Source organism: Podarcis bocagei, assembly GCF_964188305.1.
Source record: "Podarcis bocagei genome assembly, chromosome: 17".
NCBI classification, from domain to species: Eukaryota; Metazoa; Chordata; class Lepidosauria; order Squamata; family Lacertidae; genus Podarcis; species Podarcis bocagei.
Window position 1 is genome coordinate 5,874,701 of NC_138143.1, and position 21,269 is coordinate 5,895,969.

General features: G+C 48.8%; 1 protein-coding gene across 2 annotated transcripts in view; it reads right to left on the reverse strand.

Moving 5' to 3' along the window:
• HDAC6 (histone deacetylase 6) overlaps positions 1-21,269 on the reverse strand; it is a 37,326-nt gene that overhangs the window by 5,595 nt on the left and 10,462 nt on the right. For both annotated transcript variants that reach the window (XM_081175681.1, XM_081175682.1), the window contains exons 5-26: positions 21,050-21,134; positions 20,685-20,725; positions 19,525-19,621; positions 18,874-18,971; positions 16,949-17,053; positions 16,076-16,144; positions 15,756-15,882; positions 15,498-15,563; positions 15,345-15,404; positions 13,485-13,574; positions 13,253-13,359; positions 13,099-13,166; positions 12,554-12,734; positions 11,483-11,611; positions 11,160-11,328; positions 10,012-10,145; positions 9,634-9,702; positions 8,210-8,402; positions 6,970-7,119; positions 4,846-5,020; positions 2,714-3,072; positions 16-126 (exon numbers count right to left, since the gene is read on the reverse strand). In XM_081175681.1, coding sequence (XP_081031807.1) covers positions 16-126; positions 2,714-3,072; positions 4,846-5,020; positions 6,970-7,119; positions 8,210-8,402; positions 9,634-9,702; positions 10,012-10,145; positions 11,160-11,328; positions 11,483-11,611; positions 12,554-12,734; positions 13,099-13,166; positions 13,253-13,359; positions 13,485-13,574; positions 15,345-15,404; positions 15,498-15,563; positions 15,756-15,882; positions 16,076-16,144; positions 16,949-17,053; positions 18,874-18,971; positions 19,525-19,621; positions 20,685-20,725; positions 21,050-21,134 — 2,683 coding nt within the window. The remainder of the gene's footprint in view (positions 1-15; positions 127-2,713; positions 3,073-4,845; positions 5,021-6,969; positions 7,120-8,209; positions 8,403-9,633; positions 9,703-10,011; positions 10,146-11,159; positions 11,329-11,482; positions 11,612-12,553; positions 12,735-13,098; positions 13,167-13,252; positions 13,360-13,484; positions 13,575-15,344; positions 15,405-15,497; positions 15,564-15,755; positions 15,883-16,075; positions 16,145-16,948; positions 17,054-18,873; positions 18,972-19,524; positions 19,622-20,684; positions 20,726-21,049; positions 21,135-21,269) is intronic.

Below are 21,269 nucleotides of genomic sequence, written 5' to 3' on the forward strand. Positions count from 1 at the left end.
TCTCCCCAAACTCACTTCATCTGCCAGGTCTTCTTCAAGCGGGTCACAGGAGGAAGAGCAGCCACCTGCAGCTTCGTCAAGCAGAATAACCTCCGCTAGCATTGGGGGGCCAGCCGGTGGGCTTACCTGGTTGAAGGAGGGGCGATGGAGGAAAGAGAAGAGAGATTTAGGGTCAAGTCTTGCTTCAGATTTCAGAGAGACCTGAAACCCAGCGATTTTTCATTCCAAGCACACCACATAGAAACACAAGCAGTGAAGTGGGAGGGGAGCGCAACCAGCCCCCTGCCCTCCTTTTGGAGGAAAAGGCTTGTGTGGGAGCAGCTTAGCCCCCCTTTCTGCTGTGTTTTCTTATTTAGAAAAGAAATGCTGTTTCAGGGGGAGGAGAAAGAAGACAGAGATTTGGGGAAAAGTTGAGTGGGCATCCTGCCACAGGCTGAGGTCCAGGCTCCAAAAAACCAGAAGGATTTAGAGCAGGGGTCAGCAAACTTTTTCAGCAGCAGGCCACTCCACTGTCCCTCAGGCCTTGTCGGGGGGGGTGGACTATATTTCGAAGAAAAAAAATGAACGAATTCCTATGCCCTACAAATAACCCAGAGATGCATTTTAAATAAAAGCACACATTCTACTCATGTAAAAACACACTGATTCCCGGACCATCAGCAGGCCGGATTTAGAAGGCGATTGGGCCGGATCCGGCCCCCGGGCCTTAGTTTGCCTACCCATGATTTAGAGTAGTAATTCCACGCCACCGTGCCCCAAAACAGGACTCTTTATAGCAGGCACCCCCAACCTGCAGCCCTCCAGATGTTTTGGCCTACAACTCCCATGAGCCCCACCTAACAGGACCAGTGATCAGGGATGATGGGAATTGTAGTCCAAAACATCTGGAGGGCCGAAGGTTGGGGATGCTTGCTTTATAGCCTTTATGGAATATGACAGAGGACAAGTTCCCAGAATAAGCTTGCCCAGCACTATCAATCTTCTCCCTCCAATTTGAAGCCACGGAGGATGGTTGGGTGATTTCTAGGTACATTCTGCATACAAGCAGGGCTGGTACCCCAGAATCCTTTTCACTGTGCAGGAGCCATATGACAAACAAGCCAATGGGGAAATTATTCCCTAAAGAAAAAAAGTGGGTAGTCCAGAAAAGCTACTGATCTAGAGAAGAGTGTGTGGCAGGTACAGCAAGATTCAACCGAGCACAGGCCACTGTCGCAGCATACATTTAGATCTCAGGGACAGCTCTACAAAAAGTCATGGCTTCCCCCCAAAAAATCTGGGAGATATAGTTGTTAATGGGTGCTGAGAGTTGCTAGGAGATCCCTACTCCCCCTCACAGAGCTACAACTCCCAGAGTGGTTCAATAGTCCGTCCCTCTTTCCAGGGAACTCTGAGAAATGTAGCTCTGAGGGGAATAAGGGTGGCGCCTAGGGGTTGCGGATCAGAAGGTCGGCGGTTTGAATCCCCGTGACGGGGTGAGCTCCCGTTGTTTGGTCCCTGCTCCTGCCAACCTGGCAGTTCGAAAGCACCTCAAAGTGCAAGTAGATAAATAGGTACCGCTCCGGCGGGAAGGTAAACGGCGTTTCCGTGTGCTGCTCTGGTTTGCTAGAAGTGGCTTAGTCATGCTGACCACACAACCCGGAAGCTGTACGCCGGCTCCCTCGGCCAATAAAGCAAGATGAGCGCCGCAACCCCAGAGTCGTCCACAACTGGACCTAACAGTCAGGGGTCCCTTTACCTTAACTAATAACTCTTAGCACTGTTCATGAATTACAGATCTCAGAATTCAAGGATGCCGAATTTTGTTAGGAGTTGCTAAGAGGTTCCTGTTCCCCCTCACAGAGCTACAATTCCCAGAGTTCCCTCCCGGCTGTTACAGGCACCCCCAGGATCACCCCTCCTTTGTCCCTGACAAACCTTCAAATGTCTGTTCCAGTTTTAAAAGCTCCAGTCAGATTTACAACACAAATCAGGGCTCATTCACACTTCTGCTTCTCCCATGCCTAGAAAGCACAGGCCCAAGCAATTTTAATAATAATAATAATAATAATAATAATAATAATAATAATAATAATAATAATTTATTATTTATACCCTGCCCATCTGGCTGGGTTTCCCCAGCCACTCTGGGCGGCTTCCAACTGAATATTAAAAGCAGTATTTTCCATTTGTCTCTTGCTTTCTAGGCATGGGTTTGCCTTTCCCCCAGAAAACTGTCGCGAATTCCTCGCGGCGCTTTTAGCAGAAACGCTCAGAGTCCCAGGTTTTTCCAGTGCAGTCTTTTTAATGTGAGCTATATACAGGTATTTACAAAAACAGTCCATACAGAGTACCTGCTCCTTAAGGCAAACGAATACTCTCCACCACAGCACCACCACACTACAGCACAACCACCACACTTAACTGTTGAACAGGCTTTCCTTTTTAAAACAGGTGATAGCCAATCACATTAATCACATTCCTGCTGAGCCACTCTGACCCAGCACTTCACAGAGTATTGCATCAGCAGACTTACTCATCATCCTGCGAATCCCAACAAAAACCTGCTCTATTGTTCTAAATCAGAGCTAACACCAATCCGGAGAAAACCCAATTGCTTGCTCTGATTAAGTGGTAAACGGTGTGTTTCCCCAGGGGAAAGCAGCAAGGCAAGCGCAAGTGTGGGTGAGCCCTCACACTATGGCTTGCACTGGCACAGCTGCCTGGCACCTACCTCTGCCTCTTTGCCAGGAGACTCCGCTCCACCCGTGGAGCGCCCTGTCGACATGCCTTCCTTCTGGGTATCCACTGCTGGCTCAGCTTCTCCAGGGGAGGCCCCAACCTTGTGCCCAGCCTCTTCACCCACCGGACTGGAATCGGGTGAGAGGGAACTGGAAGCTGTCTCTGCCTCCTCGGCAAGGCGGTCTTCCAGCTGGAGGGAGCTCAGGGCCAAAACGGCATCATTCAAGGTATTCACAGGTTGAGCGCCGGGGCTCTGAAGCAGCTCCGGGGGGGCCTCCGGGGGGATTTCATCTGGAATGGGAGTTCCTTTCCCAGCTCGAGTCCTGGGCTTCTCCCACAGAGGAGCAGGCACTGGGGAGACAAGATATAGGTTGCTCCTCCTTTTCCCACAACCACTGAGCTGCCGTCCAATTGTTCCAAACGGAGCCAGAGAGATAGGAGAGTGCCAACTCCAGCTTCCCTTCCTGGCCTGTTTTGCCTCACCTTTCTGTCTCCTGCCACCTGCTTCTTCTCACCCCTGTCCTCAGGCCCCTGCTTCCTCCCCCAACTCTCTCCAGTCCTATTCTGAAGCTCACCCCCTCCTGGCAGTGTCATGTAGATAAGGGGATGTTGTGACATCAGCAGTCATTCTACCAATCCTCAGTGCCATCTCAGGAGGAGACTTCTTTGCCCTCCTCCTGAGCTGTGCTGGTTGCTAGGTGCGCAGGATCATAGAACTGCAGAGTTGGAAAGGACTGTGAGGGTCATCTAGTCCAACCCCCTGCAAGGCAGGAATCTTTTGCCCAACGTGGAGCTCGAACCCACAACCTTGAGATTAAGAGCTGCTGACATCACAATCGCCCTGAAAGATCCACCCCCAACAAGCTGTCCTACTTCCTTCCCCATGTAGTTTTTGCGGAGGAGGCAGATATCACCGGAGATTACCCCCAGATGAAAGGTTGAAGCTTGCCTAACATGCACCTCGAAGTTCCAGGAGGAAATAAAGAGAGGCTGCGGTTGAGCAGACCGTGAGCACCAGCTGCAGTGATCTTCCACAAGTGGCTTAGCAAAGGAAATGTGGGGCTTCCACCACATGATGTAAGAAGGAAGGCATGTGCTCTGTGGAGAAAGTGACTTTGACCCACAGTTTCTGCATTCCAGGGCATTTTCTTCTGAATAGCCACAGAAATATTTCATCACAAAACCTTCTCCCCCCTCCATCTCTTTGGAGTCTCAGGTCTGATCACTGCCTTACCTGTGCACTTTTAACTTCAGGCCTCTCCTCTATGCTTCCCTGTAGACCTATTCAGCTGCAGCCTCTCTGCCTTGCCCTCTTTTGCAATGAGTATTGAAACATGGCCCACACAGAGACTGGGCTGCACCGATGTGGGAGAATCACAACCCAATCTCCACCCCCTGAATTGGGACTTTCCTGGCAGTTGCCCCCAGGCCCTTAAAGCTGCTCAGCAGGTTGAGATGTGCCCTATTGCTGCCTTTCATCTGCAGCAGACACCCAACTTGGCAGGCTGGAACTGGTAACATTTGATATGCAAAATTGACAGAATCCAGAGTCCACCACCCCTGCAGTAATGTTTACATCAACCCAGTACAGTGGTGCCCCACAAGACGAATGCCTCGCAAGACGGAAAACCTGCTAGACGAAAGGGTTTTCCGTTTTGGAGGTGCTTCGCAAAACGAATCTCCTATGGGCTTGCTTCGCAAGACGACAATGTCTTGCGAGTTCCTGCTGGGTTTTTTTCCTCCCCCCCCCCTTTTTCTAAGCCGCTAAGCCGCTTATCAGCTGATCCGATCAGCAGATAAGCCACTAAAAGCCGCTAATAGCGCTAATCCGTCAATGGGCTTGCTTCGCAAGACGAAAAAACCACTAGACGAAGAGAATCACAGAACGAATTCTTTTCGTCTTGCGAGGCACCACTGTAGTGTTACTCCCCGACCCACAGGAGAGGCCAGGGGGGGCAGGGTGATGAGGCTGACAAACAGAGCTTTGCCTAAAGGCCACTCTGTGAATTCATAGCAGAGACCTATCAGCCCCCAGCTCACACCCTAACCCTCTACATTGCAATAGTTCTGATGCAGAGCATTTGTCACCAAGGAACAGAGGAGGACAGGAGAGAGACAATTCACCTTCCAGTCGCAGGCTTGCCCAGTACTTGCGGTGCACAGTGGCTGCATTGGCCAAAGATTGCAGGGCACTGGGGTGGGGGGCCTTGAGGCGTCCCAGCGGGGGCAGAGGATCCCCCAGGAGGCTGCGTGTGCACATGGTCATGGATTCCGAGATCGATTCTAGGTTGTAGCCGCCCTGGAAAAGGGGGAAGGGAAAGTTCAGAGAAACTGCACCCCTGATGCAACCACGTATGAGCCTGCTGCGCAAGTCCTGCATGTTCACAATGGAGGTGTGAAATTTGCTATCCCAAAGAATCTCTGTTGGCATTCAAAATACAAAAAAAGAAGCTTCTAGTCCTCATGACCCACTGTCACTGGGTCCACTGGGGAGGTGGTGCCGTGAATGATGATGGCTGCTGTGTGCCATGATGGAGATGGAATTGTGAGGTAGCAACAATGAAAAGAAGTCCGACTTTACTTTTCTGTAAGACGCTCCCTATTTTGGGGGACTAAAATTAAAGAAAATGGGGGGAGATGGCCCAGAGGATTGACCAGAATTGTTGAGCTATTTGGGGGGCGGGAGTGCAGAAAAATCACTCACCCAACTGACAAACACTAACAATCACAAGCAATGCACACTAAATTGCTGAGGCAGCTGCCAACCCAAAGCAGCCCTTGACACAGACACCATTCATCCACCCAATCCCTAAATCCTGCTCGCAGCTGCAACCAAACACCCCCCCTGCACTATCCATGTATAAGGCGACCCCCCCCCATTTTAAATTTTATTTTAGAGTAAAAAAAACCCTCTTCTAATACACGGAAAAGTACGATACATAATGCTCGAGGGTACAACAGACTTTGCACCTATGTTGTTTTGTGGTAATTGTCACAACAGATCTTTTAAAGCAGGACAGAAATCATTATACAGTGGTACCTCGGGTTACATACGCTTCAGGTTACATACGCTTCAGGTTACAGACTCCACTAACTCAGAAATAGTACCTCGGGTTAAGAACTTTACCTCAGGATGAGAACAGAAATCGTGTTCCGGCGGTGCGGCGGCAGCAGGAGGCCCCATTAGCTAAAGTGGTGCTTCAGGTTAAGAACAGTTTCAGGTTAAGAACGGACCTCCGGAACAAATTAAGTGCTTAACCCGAGGTACCACTGTAGTCAGGCTGCGTATGGGGTAAGGCTGAGAGGTTACAGCTTGCCCAAGAGACCTAACGAGTTCATGGCAGGGGGGAGATTCCAAACCAGAGGCTTCCTGAGTTGGAGTTCACCTGCTTAGCCACTAGGCTACACCAGCAGCCTTTAAGTAGAGAGTAGGGCGAGGGAAGTGTAGAAATGTTGGCTTTGATTACTTGGGGCTCGTTCACATTTGCCCCACTGCTTTCCCCCAGAAAAACCCACTCATTAGCACTCAGTGAGAGCAAATGGCAATTTGGGTTTTCTCTGGGTTGATGTTTGCTCCTATTAAAAGCTAAGGAGAGGGTTTACCCTGGGAAAGGAGCGGGTCAAGGGAGAAATTGACTGGATCTGTGCTTTTTAGAATCGGGGACGAGCCCTTACTTGCTATGAAAGGAAGAGGGCAAATGAGGACTGTTTCTACTACAAGTAAAATGCCCAAGGCTAATGCCTTGTCAGGACCCCTGAAGGTGACATTCAGGTTTGCATCCTGACTGTCATCTCTTCTTCCCTGTCAAAGTAGTCAAGGCTGAACCCAGGGCAGAGTCCTGTCCCACAGCACAGGTACCTCCAAGTGGAGAAGTCTGCTTTTCCCACAGCAATGAGTGGCAGCCATTCACTGAGAGGCAAACTCGAGTCACTGTGCTGCAGTGCCTGGCAGGCCTTTCACCTTTGCAAAATGTCCAGGCCTTGAAATGGAGAAGGTGTACTTAACTATTTCCCTGTTTCCACCTGAAACATTCTCCCCACCTTTTACCACCCCGCAGGGTTCCAGCTCCAAAAAAGTATTATTTATTTTCACCACTCTGTCGTAATTGTTTGCTGTGGATGTCAGCCCCGCATTTACTTTCCTGCAGTACTCCACCCCTTTCTGAATGGTGTCAGGTGTTTCCTGACCCTGGAGATGGCTCACAAGCCGTGCTCCCCAAGAAGTAAAAAGCGTGCACTCTGTCCTACCTCCAAGACAACTGCCACCTTGCCTCCGGCCAGACCCAGGAGCAGATGGGTCATATGTGCGTAGCATTCTGGAGTCACGAGGCATCCGCCCAGCGGGTCCCCTCGAGCAGCGTCAAAGCCAGCAGAAACCAGGACCAGCTCTGGATTGAACTGCAAATGGAAGAGGCCCTTAATTCCCCTTAATAATAAAAATAATATATTTGTACCCTGCCCATTTGACTGGGTTGCCCCAGCCACTCTGGGCAGCTCCCAGCATATATAAAAACATTAAACCTTAAACAGCTTCACTATACAGGGCTGCCTTCAGATGTTTCCTAAATGTTTTAACATCTTAACATCCGATGGGAGGGCATTCCATGTGGGGAGTGGCCACCACCGAGAAGGCCCTCTGCCTTGTTCCCTGTAGCTCCACTTCTCACTCTTCCTCCCTGGCCAGAGATGCAATACAGAAGAATGCTGCTCCCTCAGCCCCTTTCTAACTCCTCCAATCTATTAGGCATATCCATCTACCTGGGACAGGGATGACCCTCCAAAGACTCCAGCTCCCGTCAGCCCCAGCCAGCACTGTCAATGGTGAGGACTACGTCCAGCCCAGCACAAATACTGCTTGCACTTAACCAATTAACCATTTTCCATTGCTGCAGTCTAGCACTTATTTACAAATCTGAAAGCACATCCACGCTACTAACTAGTTCACCGATCATTTTCTCTTTCTGGCACTTATAAAGGAGCAGTGCTGGTTAGGAGCCTCTTAACAGCATGGTAACACCCTCCCCAAACTACCCATTCATTGGGAGAAGCCATGGCTGCTCCTTGAGGAAGGGCCATAGATCAGTGGTTAGAGCATTGGCTTTGCAATCCCTTGCATCTCCGGATAGGGCTGGGAGAGACTGCTGCTGGAAACCCTGGAGAGCTGATGTCAGTCAGGGCTCATTCACACATCCCTCTTCCCTTGCTGCTTTCCCCCAGAGAATGCCATTCTTTAGCGCTCAATCGGAACAAATGGCAATCAGGTTTTACAGCTAAAGAGTGGGTTTTCCCTGGGAAAGGAGCAGGACAAGGGGAAAACTGCTCGGATCTGTGCTTTCTAGGCAAGGGACAAGCGGAAGTGTGGATGAGCCCTTCCTATGTTCCTGTGTTGAACCCTATCCGTGCCACAAGCCTAAGAGTGTGCCTGGGCTTCCAGGGAGTGGAGACTGGCACCAATCCACCCTCATTCCCTGCCCCAAACATTGCCTACCTCATAGCTGACAGGCATGACTATCTGATGGAAGGCAGCCAGGTACTCAGGGTCCCCCATGCGGGGACAGTTCCAAGGCACGTTAAGGGTGAAGCCCTCCCCAGGCCCCAGGCCCACACGATCATAGTCTGCATCCTCGGAGGTGGGGAAGAAAGTTCCATTGTCATAGCGGTGGAGGGAGACGTACAGGACACTAATTTGGAAGAAGGCGAAGCAATCAGAGAAAGGGGACGTTGCAGCTTCACTTGCCCACCCCCCAATCACAAATCAGGATGCCTAGGAATTGCTCAGCCACAACTGGATGATCAAGGGCAGAATAGGAGTGCAAGTCATTCCTGGTCCCACCACTGAGCTCAGCCTCGAAGGGGCTTACACACCTCCCACCTCTTTTCTTGTGGCCTCTGCCACCTTGCACAGATGACTTGTGCCCTTTCCCTTGCTATTCTGGTCTATTGACCATAACAAAATAAATCTACATACATTTCTAACCAGAAGTTTTAAAGTTTGTTTAAAAGACAAAACTCTGTTCAGCAGGAAGAAAAAGCACGAAGGCTATTCTTGCCTGTTGTTGCTTGTTTAAAACTTTTATTTCTTAGCAATTAGTTTTTAGCTAATAAATAATTGATAAAAACTAGAAAAAAGAAACTGTGCCAACAAAAATGGAATGGCAAGATAAACTGTTAGCGTATATTGAGCTGGCTAGATTAACAGAGGCAGTTAGAGATCACACTAGACAGTTTCAAAAAGCATGGGGAAAATGCAGAGAATACTTCACAAAACAGTGCCATAAAATACATACCAGGACTTGTTTTGATTAATGTCTGCAGGAGACTTTGTGGATATTTAAGTTATAATTAGAAAAATCTTAATTATTCATAAAGGAAACAGTTTATAAGAAGTAAATAAGGAGGCCAGATACAGGATAAATGAAGTCTTTTATTTGGTTGTTTGTATTGTTGTATGTTATGCTCACTGTATGTTATGTTCACATTTAATGAGGGTGGATTTCTGTATTGGGGGGGGTTTATGTTATGTTGTAAATAAAATTGCCAATAAAAATTTATAAATTAAAAAAAACAACTTTTATTTGTGATGTTACTTGATGCCTCTGTTTTTAACATTGCCTTGCATGTGTTTTTTTTTTAAAATGGAAGGCAAGATTTAAAACATTTTAATTAATAAGTAAATGGTTCTGTGATCCACATGGCTTATTCCAGCTATGTATAAGGTGGATGTTTCTTGACGCAGAGTGTTAAGGCTTTTTGCCCCATTTCACAGCCGCCATTGAAAAGGAATTAGAACTACCCATCTCAAGCCTGAAGCTGAGTGGAAATCCCCACCACCAGACCTACATCTGCAACCTTGGAAGAGATTTAGTGCCAGAGTTTCTTTGAACAGGGGAGATGGGAAGCAAAATACGTTACCTGGGATCATCTTCAAACATGTGCTGTGTCCCGTTGCCATGGTGAACATCCCAGTCTAGTATCATCACCCTGAGGAAAAGAACCAGAATTGGACAACCAGCTACATCTATGCTAGAAACTGAGTTGCAAATAGGCTGCCAGGCCACCAGCACTACAGTTCCCAGGACTCCAGGTGGGGGACAAATAATAACAGCTAAACCTGCTGAAGTTTGTAGAACGAGATACACTCTGTGGAGCTATGTATGCTTCTCTACATCCCTGACCTCATCACCAGCAAGCCGCGCCCACTCTCAGCACACAACTGCAATGCTGCTGTCAAGTGGCTAGTCCTCTCTGGGTACTCTGTGCCTCTTGGGAGTTAGCCAGGTGCCACTGTACCTCATAGGACGTCCAGCAAGCCGCTGTGCATATCGTGCTGCCAAGGCCACAGAGTTGAAGAAGCAGAAGCCACAGGCGGTGTCTGATTCAGCATGGTGCCCAGGGGGCCGGACAATGGCCACAGCGTTTTGGACCTGATGCCCCAAAGGAGGAAAAAGTGAACTTGGATCAGTACCATAGTGTCAGGGCTGGAGTCAGGCACAGGTCAGGAACGAAACAATATTTCAATGTATCGTTGGTATTTAACTCCTAGCAAATTAGCTGAGATGTACAAATCAAAGTCTAAAATGTGCTGGAAATGTAAAGAAAAAGAGGGTACTTTTTATCATATGTGGTGGCCATGTACAATGATAAAAGACTTCTGGTAAATGATATATAATGAACTGAAGAAAATGTTTAAAATAACTTTTCCTAAGAAACCAGAAACCTTTCTTTTAGGTATTATAGGACCAGAGATCCTGAAGGACCAGACAAAACTATTTATGTATGCGACCACAGCTGTGCACAAATGGAAAGATGGTATCACTCAGACTAAACAAGAATGGCAGACAAAACTGATGAAGTATGCCAAGAGGGCAAAACTTACAGGAAGAATTAGAAACCACGAGGAGGTCTTTAATAAAGAATGGGGAAAGTTTATAATTTATTTGAACACCTATTGTAAACAATTACAAACACTGGTAGAATTGACAGAAAACTTGTAGTAAAAATTTGAACTATGGACTGACAAAGGATTTATAAAAATAGAGTTATGATAGAGATGCAGAGGGAAAAATCATTACATTAAGATCGACAATGTGGGGGGGGAGGGAAATCAGAAGGGATTACAGTATATGCTTATGTAAAATTGAAAATACAAAAAAATTTTTTTTAAAAAATACATAAATTAAAAAGTTAATTATTTATTGAATGAAACAAACCACAGGGCCAGCCTAGTGGTCTCAGCAACTCTTTCTAGGAGGTCTTGCCCTGATGAAGCAGTTGCAAGGACTGAAGGTCCTTGCCTTCCCAGTGCCCACTAGGACTCCTCCTCTCCAGGGTCTTTCCCTGAGTCCCCCACCACTCAGTCCTGCCTTCAGGCCTCCAGGATGGTCTGCACCTGGAGCAAGACTGGCCACCCCCTGCCCCACTAGGCTGCCAGCACTCACCTGCCCAGAGAGCACAGCCTCTACTGCACTGAACGCGGAACCAGCCGCCAGCCGAGCGCACTCATAGGAGCTGGCGCAGATGAAGATGGAATTGTACTGGTCGCCCTGGCGATGCAGGTCGCGGGGCTTCATGGCCGCCGTCGACTTCACCGTCTCCACGTAGGCCAGGCTGCAGAGAGGAGACGCAAGACAGAGTCGGCACCTCCCCCCCACGGGAAGAGGGCGGAGCCTCAGAAGTTACTAGCCCGCCCTTTCTGGGACAGCCACCCTAACCCACTCCCAGAAGCTGCAAAGGCTCTTGCAATCTGGGGGTGCATCTCCACCTGTGGCACATCCGCAGCTCCTCTTCAGAGGCGAGCCGGGCCGGGAGCCGGCAGCACCTTTCCGTCAGGCGAAGCTCCCCGTGGCGCTGGAAGATCCGGGAGACTCTCTGAGGCAGCTCTGGATGCTGGCTATGGAAGAGAGGGAGAGCTAAGGGAGGGCCGGGAGCCGAGACTCGGGAGGAAAGTGGAGGACAAGGGGGTGTGGGAACCTGCCCCCCAACCTTCATGGGAGAGATGGCGAGGACTTCACTTACCCACTTTTTAGGGACCAGCTATGTAATTCCCCCCTTCCCCCCTCCACAAATAGCCACCTTGCGGGGGGGGGATATAGATAGAAGAAGGAGAAGAAGAAGAAGAAGAAGAAGAAGAAGAAGAAGAAGAAGAGGAGGAGGAGGAGGAGGAGGAGGAGGAGCAGCAGCAGCAGCAGCAGCTTGGATTTCATATCCCGCTTTATCACTACCCGAAGGAGTCTCAAAGCAGCTAACATTCTCCTTTCCCTTCCTCCCCCACAACAAACACTCTGTGAGGTGAGTGGGGCTAAGAAGTGTGACCCAGCAGCTGCATGTGGAAGAGTGGAGACGTGAACCCGGTTCACCAGATTACGAGTCTACCACTCTTAACCACTACACCACACTGGCTCTTGAGACCCCATTCATCCCTACACTGTGGTCCTGATCTGGAAGTGCCACCTCCCCACATCCTTATTTGCATACATAGGAAAAATGCTCTTGGGGGAGTGAATGAGAGTTCACCCCCACAATAGAAGCTTTCTTTTCTGGGCAACTGCTAGTGCAGCTGCAACCTTGGCAGCAACCCTGTAAGTATTATCGTTCTCCCATATTGCATGGGCATGGAAAGGGTGTATGTGTGGGATGCTCCTGCTGAGAGGACAGTAGTTAACCCTTTCCAGAGCCAACCCCCTGCAACTGTACTGGGGCTTGGGGGGGGGACTTTCCACTGGCTCCCACAGGAGGCTTTGTTCAAGCCTAACTGCAGCACAGGATGGTGGCAGAGGAACCACAAGCCGCATCTGGCCTTGAGTTAAAAGCTGTGCATGGAATTGATCCCTACCTGTCCCACATGTTGTAATGCTCCGTCATCTTCTCATCATAGACCAGCCCAGTGCGGGAAGGGGGCCGGAGTAGCATCAGTTCAGCCGCTGACTTGGACAGGATCTCGGCTGCTGGCAAGGGGTGGCCTGGTGGAAAAACTGTGCCCGCCTCTCTTCCATTCTCCCGAGGCACATCAGTACCTGAATCATTATAGGGGGGAAGGCAGGGGAAAGTAGGTGATTTGGGTTCCTCTGCTTCCTGGAAGGAGCTGCAGCCTGTGGGGCTAAGAAGACAGGCTGGCCCAGGATATTTCGTTGATTGAGACAGAGCCACCAAGAGCAACAAGCAGCATGTACTGCCACAAGGGCTATTGCCCCCCACTTCCTGGCAATAATAAAACAAATTAAAGAGTTAACCATTTGCTGCCTTTTCATGACACCCCAAATCAAGCTGTCTGAGGCAGGACCAGCCCTGGCAGGAAGCGAGCAGAACCAAAGAGGACCAGGTTTGCTGCTTGCTGCTTGAGAAAGAGGGCAAAACAGAGGCAGAGCCTGCAGAACTCACTGGTTCTCCGGAGGTTCTTCCAGTACATGCTGTGAACTGCAAGGGTCTGGGAAATGGAGCAGAGGGCACTGTTGGGAGGGAAAAGTGAAGGCGGCCGTCAGGAAACGCTCAGGCACAATGCTTGGGAAGGGGCCCAATGCACCCACTCTCTTACCTGGCACACGGGGTAAGAGGAGACTCCAGCAGAGGACAGGGGTCTCCTAAAAGAGCCTTGAGGACTGCGCAGGTTCCCTCTGCCAGGGACTGGAGATTGTAGCCACCCTGAAAAGGAGGAGGAAAGGGAGAAGATAAGACAGCCACAGTCCCTGCACTGGGAGAGCAGCTAGATCTGTACGGGAGCCGCCCTCCTTCGCCCAGGAACAAGATGGAAAGTGTACATTGCTCACCTCCAGAGACAGAACCAGCTTGCCTCCAGACAGCGGCATCAACAGATGTGTCAGGTGAGCAAAACATGCTGGCGTGGCTGACATCTCCCCCTACAGATGCAAAAGAAGTGGGGGATTTTGCTCTCATGTCTTACTTTTGGGGTACAGGCTGACTGGGTGGGGAGTGGTTTCTACTAGAGGAGATTTTAAAAACCCAGAAAAAATATGAGGGTCAGGTGAGTTAGTTGCCTCCACTGCAGCCCCCTGAGAAGCTCTTTAGAGGGCCTCCAGCAGCTCCATGGGCTGGATATACAGGACTGATTAATATATTGTGTTTTAGGCCCCATAAAAGCAATCTAACAAATGTGCCCTCCAGATGTTCTTGGAGTCCAACTCCAATCAGGTTTAGCCAGCATGCCTGATAGTCAGGGATAACAGGAGCTGGAGTCCAGCATCACCTGGGGGGGGGGGAGAGCCAAGCTGGGGACAACTGCTAGAAGGGATGGAAGACCCCTCTGCCTCCTAGTCAGATAGAAGTGCCACCATGTTGTCTACCTAGAGCTCAAGCACGCCTCAGATCTAGATAAGCAGCACGGAAGCAGCAGGGACCAGAGGATTTGCAGAATGAGAGGTGGGGAGAAGATTCCTTCCCTCCCTCTTCCTGCCCCTGCAATCCTTCACCCCAAATCACTTTCACCAACACAGAAGAACATGAGCACGCCCAGCATGCACACACGCACACGCACACCCACCCACCAATCACAGCTTGAATGAAAAGCTGAAGCTGGGAGAGCAATCTGCTCCTTCCCACCTGGTGCCAGTAGCTCTTCACTCAAGCTGCTCACCACTGAAGTTGGAACCAAGAGGGGGAGAACGGGGCTTGCAGCCTGGCCTCATCTTGTCACTAGTGTTCACAAAGTGCAAAGTGGCCAGAGAATCACTTCATTTCCTGTTCTCTCTTTTACGTCTTCAAGACAGGAGACAAGAAGCCTTGGCTATCAGCTGGTCTGGGGGATTTAGGACAGCAGGGTGGGAAGAACAGCACAGCTATGTTGAGCAGATGCGGTGGAGAAGACAGTCTGTCCAGCATTGCAGATTGTTCCCTGCAATGCGCAGCAACAGGGCTGGGCACATTCTAAGGCAAAAAGTTCCCTCTTACAGGGCAAATGTGCAGCCCAACAGACTCTGCATGGAAAATGTGAGCCCAGGACACACTCCTAAATCCTCTTTGGGGTAATAGGCGTTCTGCAAGAAATCTGTGTGGAATGGTTCCCTTCAGATGGAAGCCGGAAAACTGCTGAGGAGGGAGGGCTGTTCTGTAGAGCAGTGTTTCCCAAACGTTTTTGGGCAACGGCACACCTGCTTACCGGAAAAAAATCTCGCGGCACACCACCATTAAAGCCCCGCCCCGTGACGTCAGCGCGCAGCGTCACGCCGGGAGGGACGCACAAAAGTGAACGTTTTTTCCCTCCCCCTTGCCGGGGTGGGAGGAGGCAGCAGAGCGAGGGCAGCTGAGGCGGCGGCGGCAGCTGAGGCGGCGGCGGCAGCTGAGGCGGCGGCGGCTGCGATAGCGGGCGGAGGAGGAGCCGTCGCCGGGAGTTGCTGCTGCTGCTGTTGCTGCTGCTGCCCGGACATGCCGGCCTCCTCCTCCTCCGCTGTCTCGCGCTCCTCCCTTTTGCGCGCGCTGCCCCGCCGCTCGGCACCACCACCGCGGAGCCGCCCCCGGCTCGACGCGGATCCTCGCCGCCGCCGCCTCTCGCCGCCGCCTCTCGCCCGCCTCCCTCCCACGGCACACCAGCCGGTGTCTCACGGCACACTAGTGTGCCGCGGAACACCGGTTGGGAAACACTGCTGTAGAGTTTGCGAAAGACATTTTCATACCTTGGGGTCACCGATTACAGAGTCAAAACCAGCAGCAACCAGGACCAACTGGGGCTGAAACTGCAAGAAACAAGCAACCCAAAAGGAAATGGGTAAGCCAAAGATCTCACTTGATCTCCCATTAACCAAACAATTCTACTTCCCAATCCTCACCTCCAAGGCCACAGGCAGCAGGATATGCAAAAAGGCAGAGAGGTAGTCAGCATCCCGCATCCCTATCTGGAGGGACAGACAGAGCACATTAAAACTCTTGAAGGAGAGCCCTAATCCATAAGCAACTCATTGAAACAAGACAGACACACAAAAAACCTTGTCTTACAGCTGCCACTATTGAGTTGGGGCTGTGGCAATGAAACACACAGGTAAATCACTCTACAGGTAAAGGGCACCCCACCCACTAGCATTTCCTACCTGATTCCAGGGCAGGTTGATGTTGTAGCCCTCTCCCCGACCTCTGCCCACAGCATGACTGTCAGAGTCTAAAAGGTGGGGCCAGAAGCTGCCCCCTTCATAGCGATGGATGGAGAAATAGAGGATGCTATGAACAGAAACCATGGCAGATACAGCAGTGAGGAGAAATATTGCCCATTGGTCCAGCACTCTTAGCCCAGTTGGGCTACAAGCCTTCCAGCCTGCAGCCCATATTTAACTAGACCACTCCTTCTTTTGCAAATTCCTGTTCACCCCCAAACAGTCTTGCCCAATACCCTCTGATCCCTTTTATTCTGCACCTGGGATTGTCCTCAAAGAGGTACTGGGTGCCTTGTCCATGATGCACATCCCAGTCAACAATAAGCACCCTAGAAGGGAAAGAAACATGAAGGGTCACCAATAATAAGAGAACTCTACACAGAGCTCAGCTTTCTGAAAAAAGAAGAGTACCATCAATGCTCACTGTCAATGAAATCCCTCCAATGAGTCCTAGATATTGTAGACCTGCAGAATTTGGGATAAGATGCCACCAGTATGCTGATGAAACCCAGCTCCATTTCTCTGTAATTATTAGCATTTTTATTTCTAGTATTCAGGCATCCCCTAATTACTACAATGCCCTGTAGTAACAGCCCTGTAGGCCAATATTATTCCCCCTCACAGGACAGATGGATTTTCTGAAGCTGAGAGAATACTGGCTAGCCTTAGGACAGCTAATGGGTTCATGGTAAAGATGACATTGGAACCAGGGGCTTCTTAGTTCCTATGCTATCCACAATTTGACATAAATGTACCAGCTGCACTTTACTTTAAAAGAAATGGCAAATTGTTACTGAAACTTCAGCTCAGGAGAACTCTACACTCCCTTTCTGCACAAGTACAAGGTGGGTGACTGCTGTATTTTCTACAAAGCAGCTACAACTTGCCATCAAGTGCAGCCATGTTTCTTTGTAAAAAGGGAGGCAAAGATCCACTGCTGAAAAAGTCTGGAAAAGGGACATTAGAAGGCTCCTCTTTGGTAGATTAATAGCCTTGATCCTCACTCAACAGAGGACCAAAGTCCTGGATTGCTCTCCTATGAGAAAGCTTTGAGGATACATGCTGTAAAAATGAAAGAGTTCATTTAGGAGGCCTGCCTCTATGCACCTCTGACGTGGGTCCACGATACTCACCGCTCCACTCCCAATTTTTGCCGCGCATATTGGGCTGCGATGCCTACATTGTTGAACATGCAGTAGCCATCCATCTTGTCACGTTGAGCGTGGTGTCCAGGTGGCCTGAAACCAAAAAGGTAACATTGGCTAACCCCAGAACGAGAATGTCACATCAGGAAGAGAGACTTGCTGATTCCAGAAAGTGTCCAGCCTTATACTTTGGTGGGCCTCTAGGGGATGTTCCCAAAAGTGTTGGAGACATCATCACATGCCTTCTCACACCTGTCTTGTGAGAAAGCACCATGAAAAGGAAGCAGTTGAAAAGCACAACCACACATCTGCTCCTGGATCAGACAAGGGGGGGCTCCTCCCATTAGCCCCCCAGCCCTCGTTCAGAGGAACTACTGTAAATGTTTTCCAGGTGTGGATATTTTTGCTTTAATATTATTATTCTTGTTTGTTCTTTGTTTTGCTCTTGAATTCTGTGGGAGTGGGGAGGGGACTGGTTCAATGCTTACTTCCTCTCCCCCAGAGAATCCCTGATTCTTTGTGGGAGGGGAACAGGAACCTCTGGGAGTCCTGTAGCACCCTAAATTTGTTAACATTTATTCTGGCATAAGCTTTTGCGAGAATTCTCAGAACCACCGTGCCAAGTCATGAGAATGATTAAAGTGGCATAAATCAAATATGTTTTGCAAGGTTAGTATGCTCTCTGTTTCAATGTATAAAAATTCAGCTGTAGATATCATGCAGCAAACACAGAAGTCATGGCCTCACTTTTCTTGTGTTGTGTGTGCAGTGGCAGATTTACGTATAAGCTAAACAAGCTACAGCTTAGGGCCCCACTCTCTTGGGGGCACCCAAAAAAATTAAAGGAAAAAAACCCTGGATGTAAATTTCCAAAATATAAGATAAAAAACAAATAAAATTAAACCTACATACAACAACAGTGTTTTGTCTTGTGTAGACTCCTATGATGTAAGTAATGGGTACCGCCTGCTAGCCTGCTCCCTAAAATATCACTGGTAATTATTTCACTATTAATATACTTCTTCTTAACTGTATTTCACTATTAATATACTTCTTAACTGTATTTCAACAATTACTTTGATAAAATATTTTTTGTTCTGTGCAAATGGCTTTAGATACCTTTTAGGTCCATAAATAACTATTTGTCATATATTCAACATAACAAACAGTGACAATTTGTTGTTGACAAAGGACAGCTGGACATATAAAGGGCCCCATTACCTGCAGTAGCTTAGGGCCTCATCAAACCTAAATCTGGCCCTGTGTGTGTGTGCACGTGCATGCACCAGGGATACAGTGGTGCCTCGCAAGACGAAAAGAATCCGTTCTGTGATTCCCTTCGTCTAGCGGTTTTTTCGTCTTGCAAAGCAAGCCCATTGACGGATTAGCGCTATTAGCGGCTTTTAGCGGCTTATCGGCTGATCGGATCAGCTGATAAGCGGCTTAGCGGCTTAGAAAAAGGGGGGGAATGGAAAAAAACCCCGCAGGAACTCGCAAGGCATTGTCGTCTTGCGAAGCAAGCCCATAGGAAATTTGTTTTGCGAAGCACCTCCAAAACGGAAAACCCTTTCGTCTAGCGGGTTTTCCGTCTTGCGAGGCATTCGTCTTGCGGGGCACCACTGTACTCATCTTCCTTCCTTACCATTTCTCCCCTACCGTCCTCCTCACTTGTGGTGTGAAGAGAGAGAGAAAGGAAGAAAGGACAGACAGACACACCAAAGAGAAGCACATGTGTCCTTTGCGCATAACACACTGGGAGAATTTATGTCCCTTCCTACACTTGCGAGGGAACCTGTAAAATTGAGGAGCCAAGTGTGCTCTTGATGGAGCTCCAGGACCACATTTAAGCACGACTCCCCCCCCCCCGCCCGCCCCAAATCAAACAACAAAAAGGATCCTTGTTTCTGCCATACCTGACCAGAGCCAGGCCGTTACGCAGCTTCCCAGCCAGCACCTTCTCCACAAGTTGCAAGACAGAACCAGCAGCAAGGCAGGCGCAGCGGTAGGAATTCTGGGGTAGGGGAAAGAGAGCCAGGTTAACAGATGCTATACCCTGCATCCCATAAACAGGCTACCCAAGAGCTTAAGGGCCCTCTTGCCACCTATATATTTTCACCATACATCCTCAAGGGATTCTCTCAGGCTCCATAGACACACCGTACATTTAAAGCAATCCCTTCACCCACCCAAAGAATACTGGGAAATGTAGTTCATCCCTGATAGCTGCAACTCCCACCACTCTTAAACTACAGTTCCCAGGATACTTTTGGAGGTGTGTGTGCTCTAAATGCACTTTAAATATATGGTATATATTCAGCCTCAGACTACAGGCAAATACAGTACGAAGGAGGGGAGAGGGATGCTCTTGCAAAGGAGTGATTAAATTCAACAGACGCTTCCAGAGCCACAGCAGAGGTGTCAAGTGCTCTGGGTGAGGAAACAGCAACTCTAATCATAAGAGCTAGAAACTTGCTCTACTTTTTATTTTTAAAAAAGCTCAGATGACTCGATTGTTGTTCAGATACCATGCCATGGGGAACGTACAGAGCTTTGTGGATACTCACTGGGTGCAGATAGACAGAATCATACGTGTCCGACAGAGATCTCAGCTCAGCCTCACTCATGGTTTCAGTAGATTTCATCAGGGCCAAGTACTCGGGGCTGTTAAAAATGTGGGATAACCAGCCTCATATAACCATCACACTTAAGTCAAATTATAATGGATGAATGGGTCAATACCATACAGAAAGCTATCCTGCCAGGCTTAGCAAGGTCACTTCCCCTTATCTTGGGAGGAAATGGGTAATGAAGCTTGTTGTTCAATCTCCAACCTACCTGAGAAGTTCAGTGAATAAAAAGGTTTGAGATGGATGCTCCAGCTCAGACTGTATGGCTCTAACAAGTCTCTCTTGAGTTTCAATACCAATAGTTTAGGAACTTTCACCACTTTGGAACTAAGCCAAGCTTTACTGCCTGTGCAACTTTTTCTGAATGCTGAAACACATGAACCTGACCTTTGGAAAGTTTGTAAGTAAACCTTTTTTAAAAAATAGTTTTTTTATTAAAGATTTTCTTATGTTACAAAACAAACAAATAAACAAGGAAAAGTACATATAGGCTCTTCCAGTGTCTAGTTATGATGTTTCTAGCTGCTAAGAGTGTGACATGAGTTCCTTGTCGTGTGCAAGTCTGTTGTTTTCCTGGAAGGTATTTAAAAGAGCTAGTTCTGGAGTTGCTTCTATTACATGGTATGTAACACCACAGAAGCTGGCGCTGATACACCAAGGAACTTCATCTAAATGCTGGAGAGGCTGAACCTCCATAGGCACACACCTCCACATGTGGTGGAAAAAAACCCATTTTCAACTTACTAAACATGTGGTCTTTTTCTATGCTAGGATAAAAAACTTGGAAGGACCTATTTTAAAGGTCTAACAGCCTATATTTCCATGTTTTACTTTGCAGCATATTTTGCGATTTTAAGTCTCTGCTGGGATTCCCCCAACAAAAAGTACTTGTCCCAAATGTGGATCTTGGCATCCAGGAATTCTCCTTTCTATATACTCATTTTATCTTGAACCAACAAAAAAATGCAACGCGTATCAGCAGGACCAGGCTTTCCAATGAGGCTTTCTAATGATGCACCATCTCCATATCTCCTCTACAAGTCCATGAACCAGCTCCCTGCCTCCCCCCACCCCACAGCTCGAACATCTGCTTTTACCTGTGAGCCAAGAGGATTTCTTCCTCAGAAATTTCTTGAGCCTGTAAAGAAAGAGATGAAGGTTTAGTACCTGGGGGAAATATTCTGGATTTCTCATTCCCCAGCTATTATTTATTAGATTTTACCCCGTCCTTCCTCCAACCAGCTCAGGGAGGTTTATGTTGCTCTTTCCCCTCCTGCTTTCATTCTCACAACAATCCTGCAAGGTGGGTTAGGCCAAGAGTGAGTGACTGGCCCAGGGACACCCAGCTGAGCTTCACAGTAAATTGAGTGAGACTCAGGTCTCTCAGTCACTACACTGACTCTCAACCCTTCTGGCCACCCCTGAGTTCCTCTTTGCCCCCACCTGCTCCCCTTCTTCTCACCTCGACTGGGATGCAACGTTCCAGCAGTCCACATTGCAGCAATTTGTCTCGTATGGCTACCAGCCGCTCTGGACACTCTGGGAAACTGGGGAAAGAGGTAACAAAGAGGGGTGTAGGATAAATCAAAAACACATTAAGTTGGAGGATGGTAGAAGGATCGGGATGCCTTGGGTCAACAAACAAACTAAGGAGTCGGGAAGGATTTGGGTGGCGGGGGTGT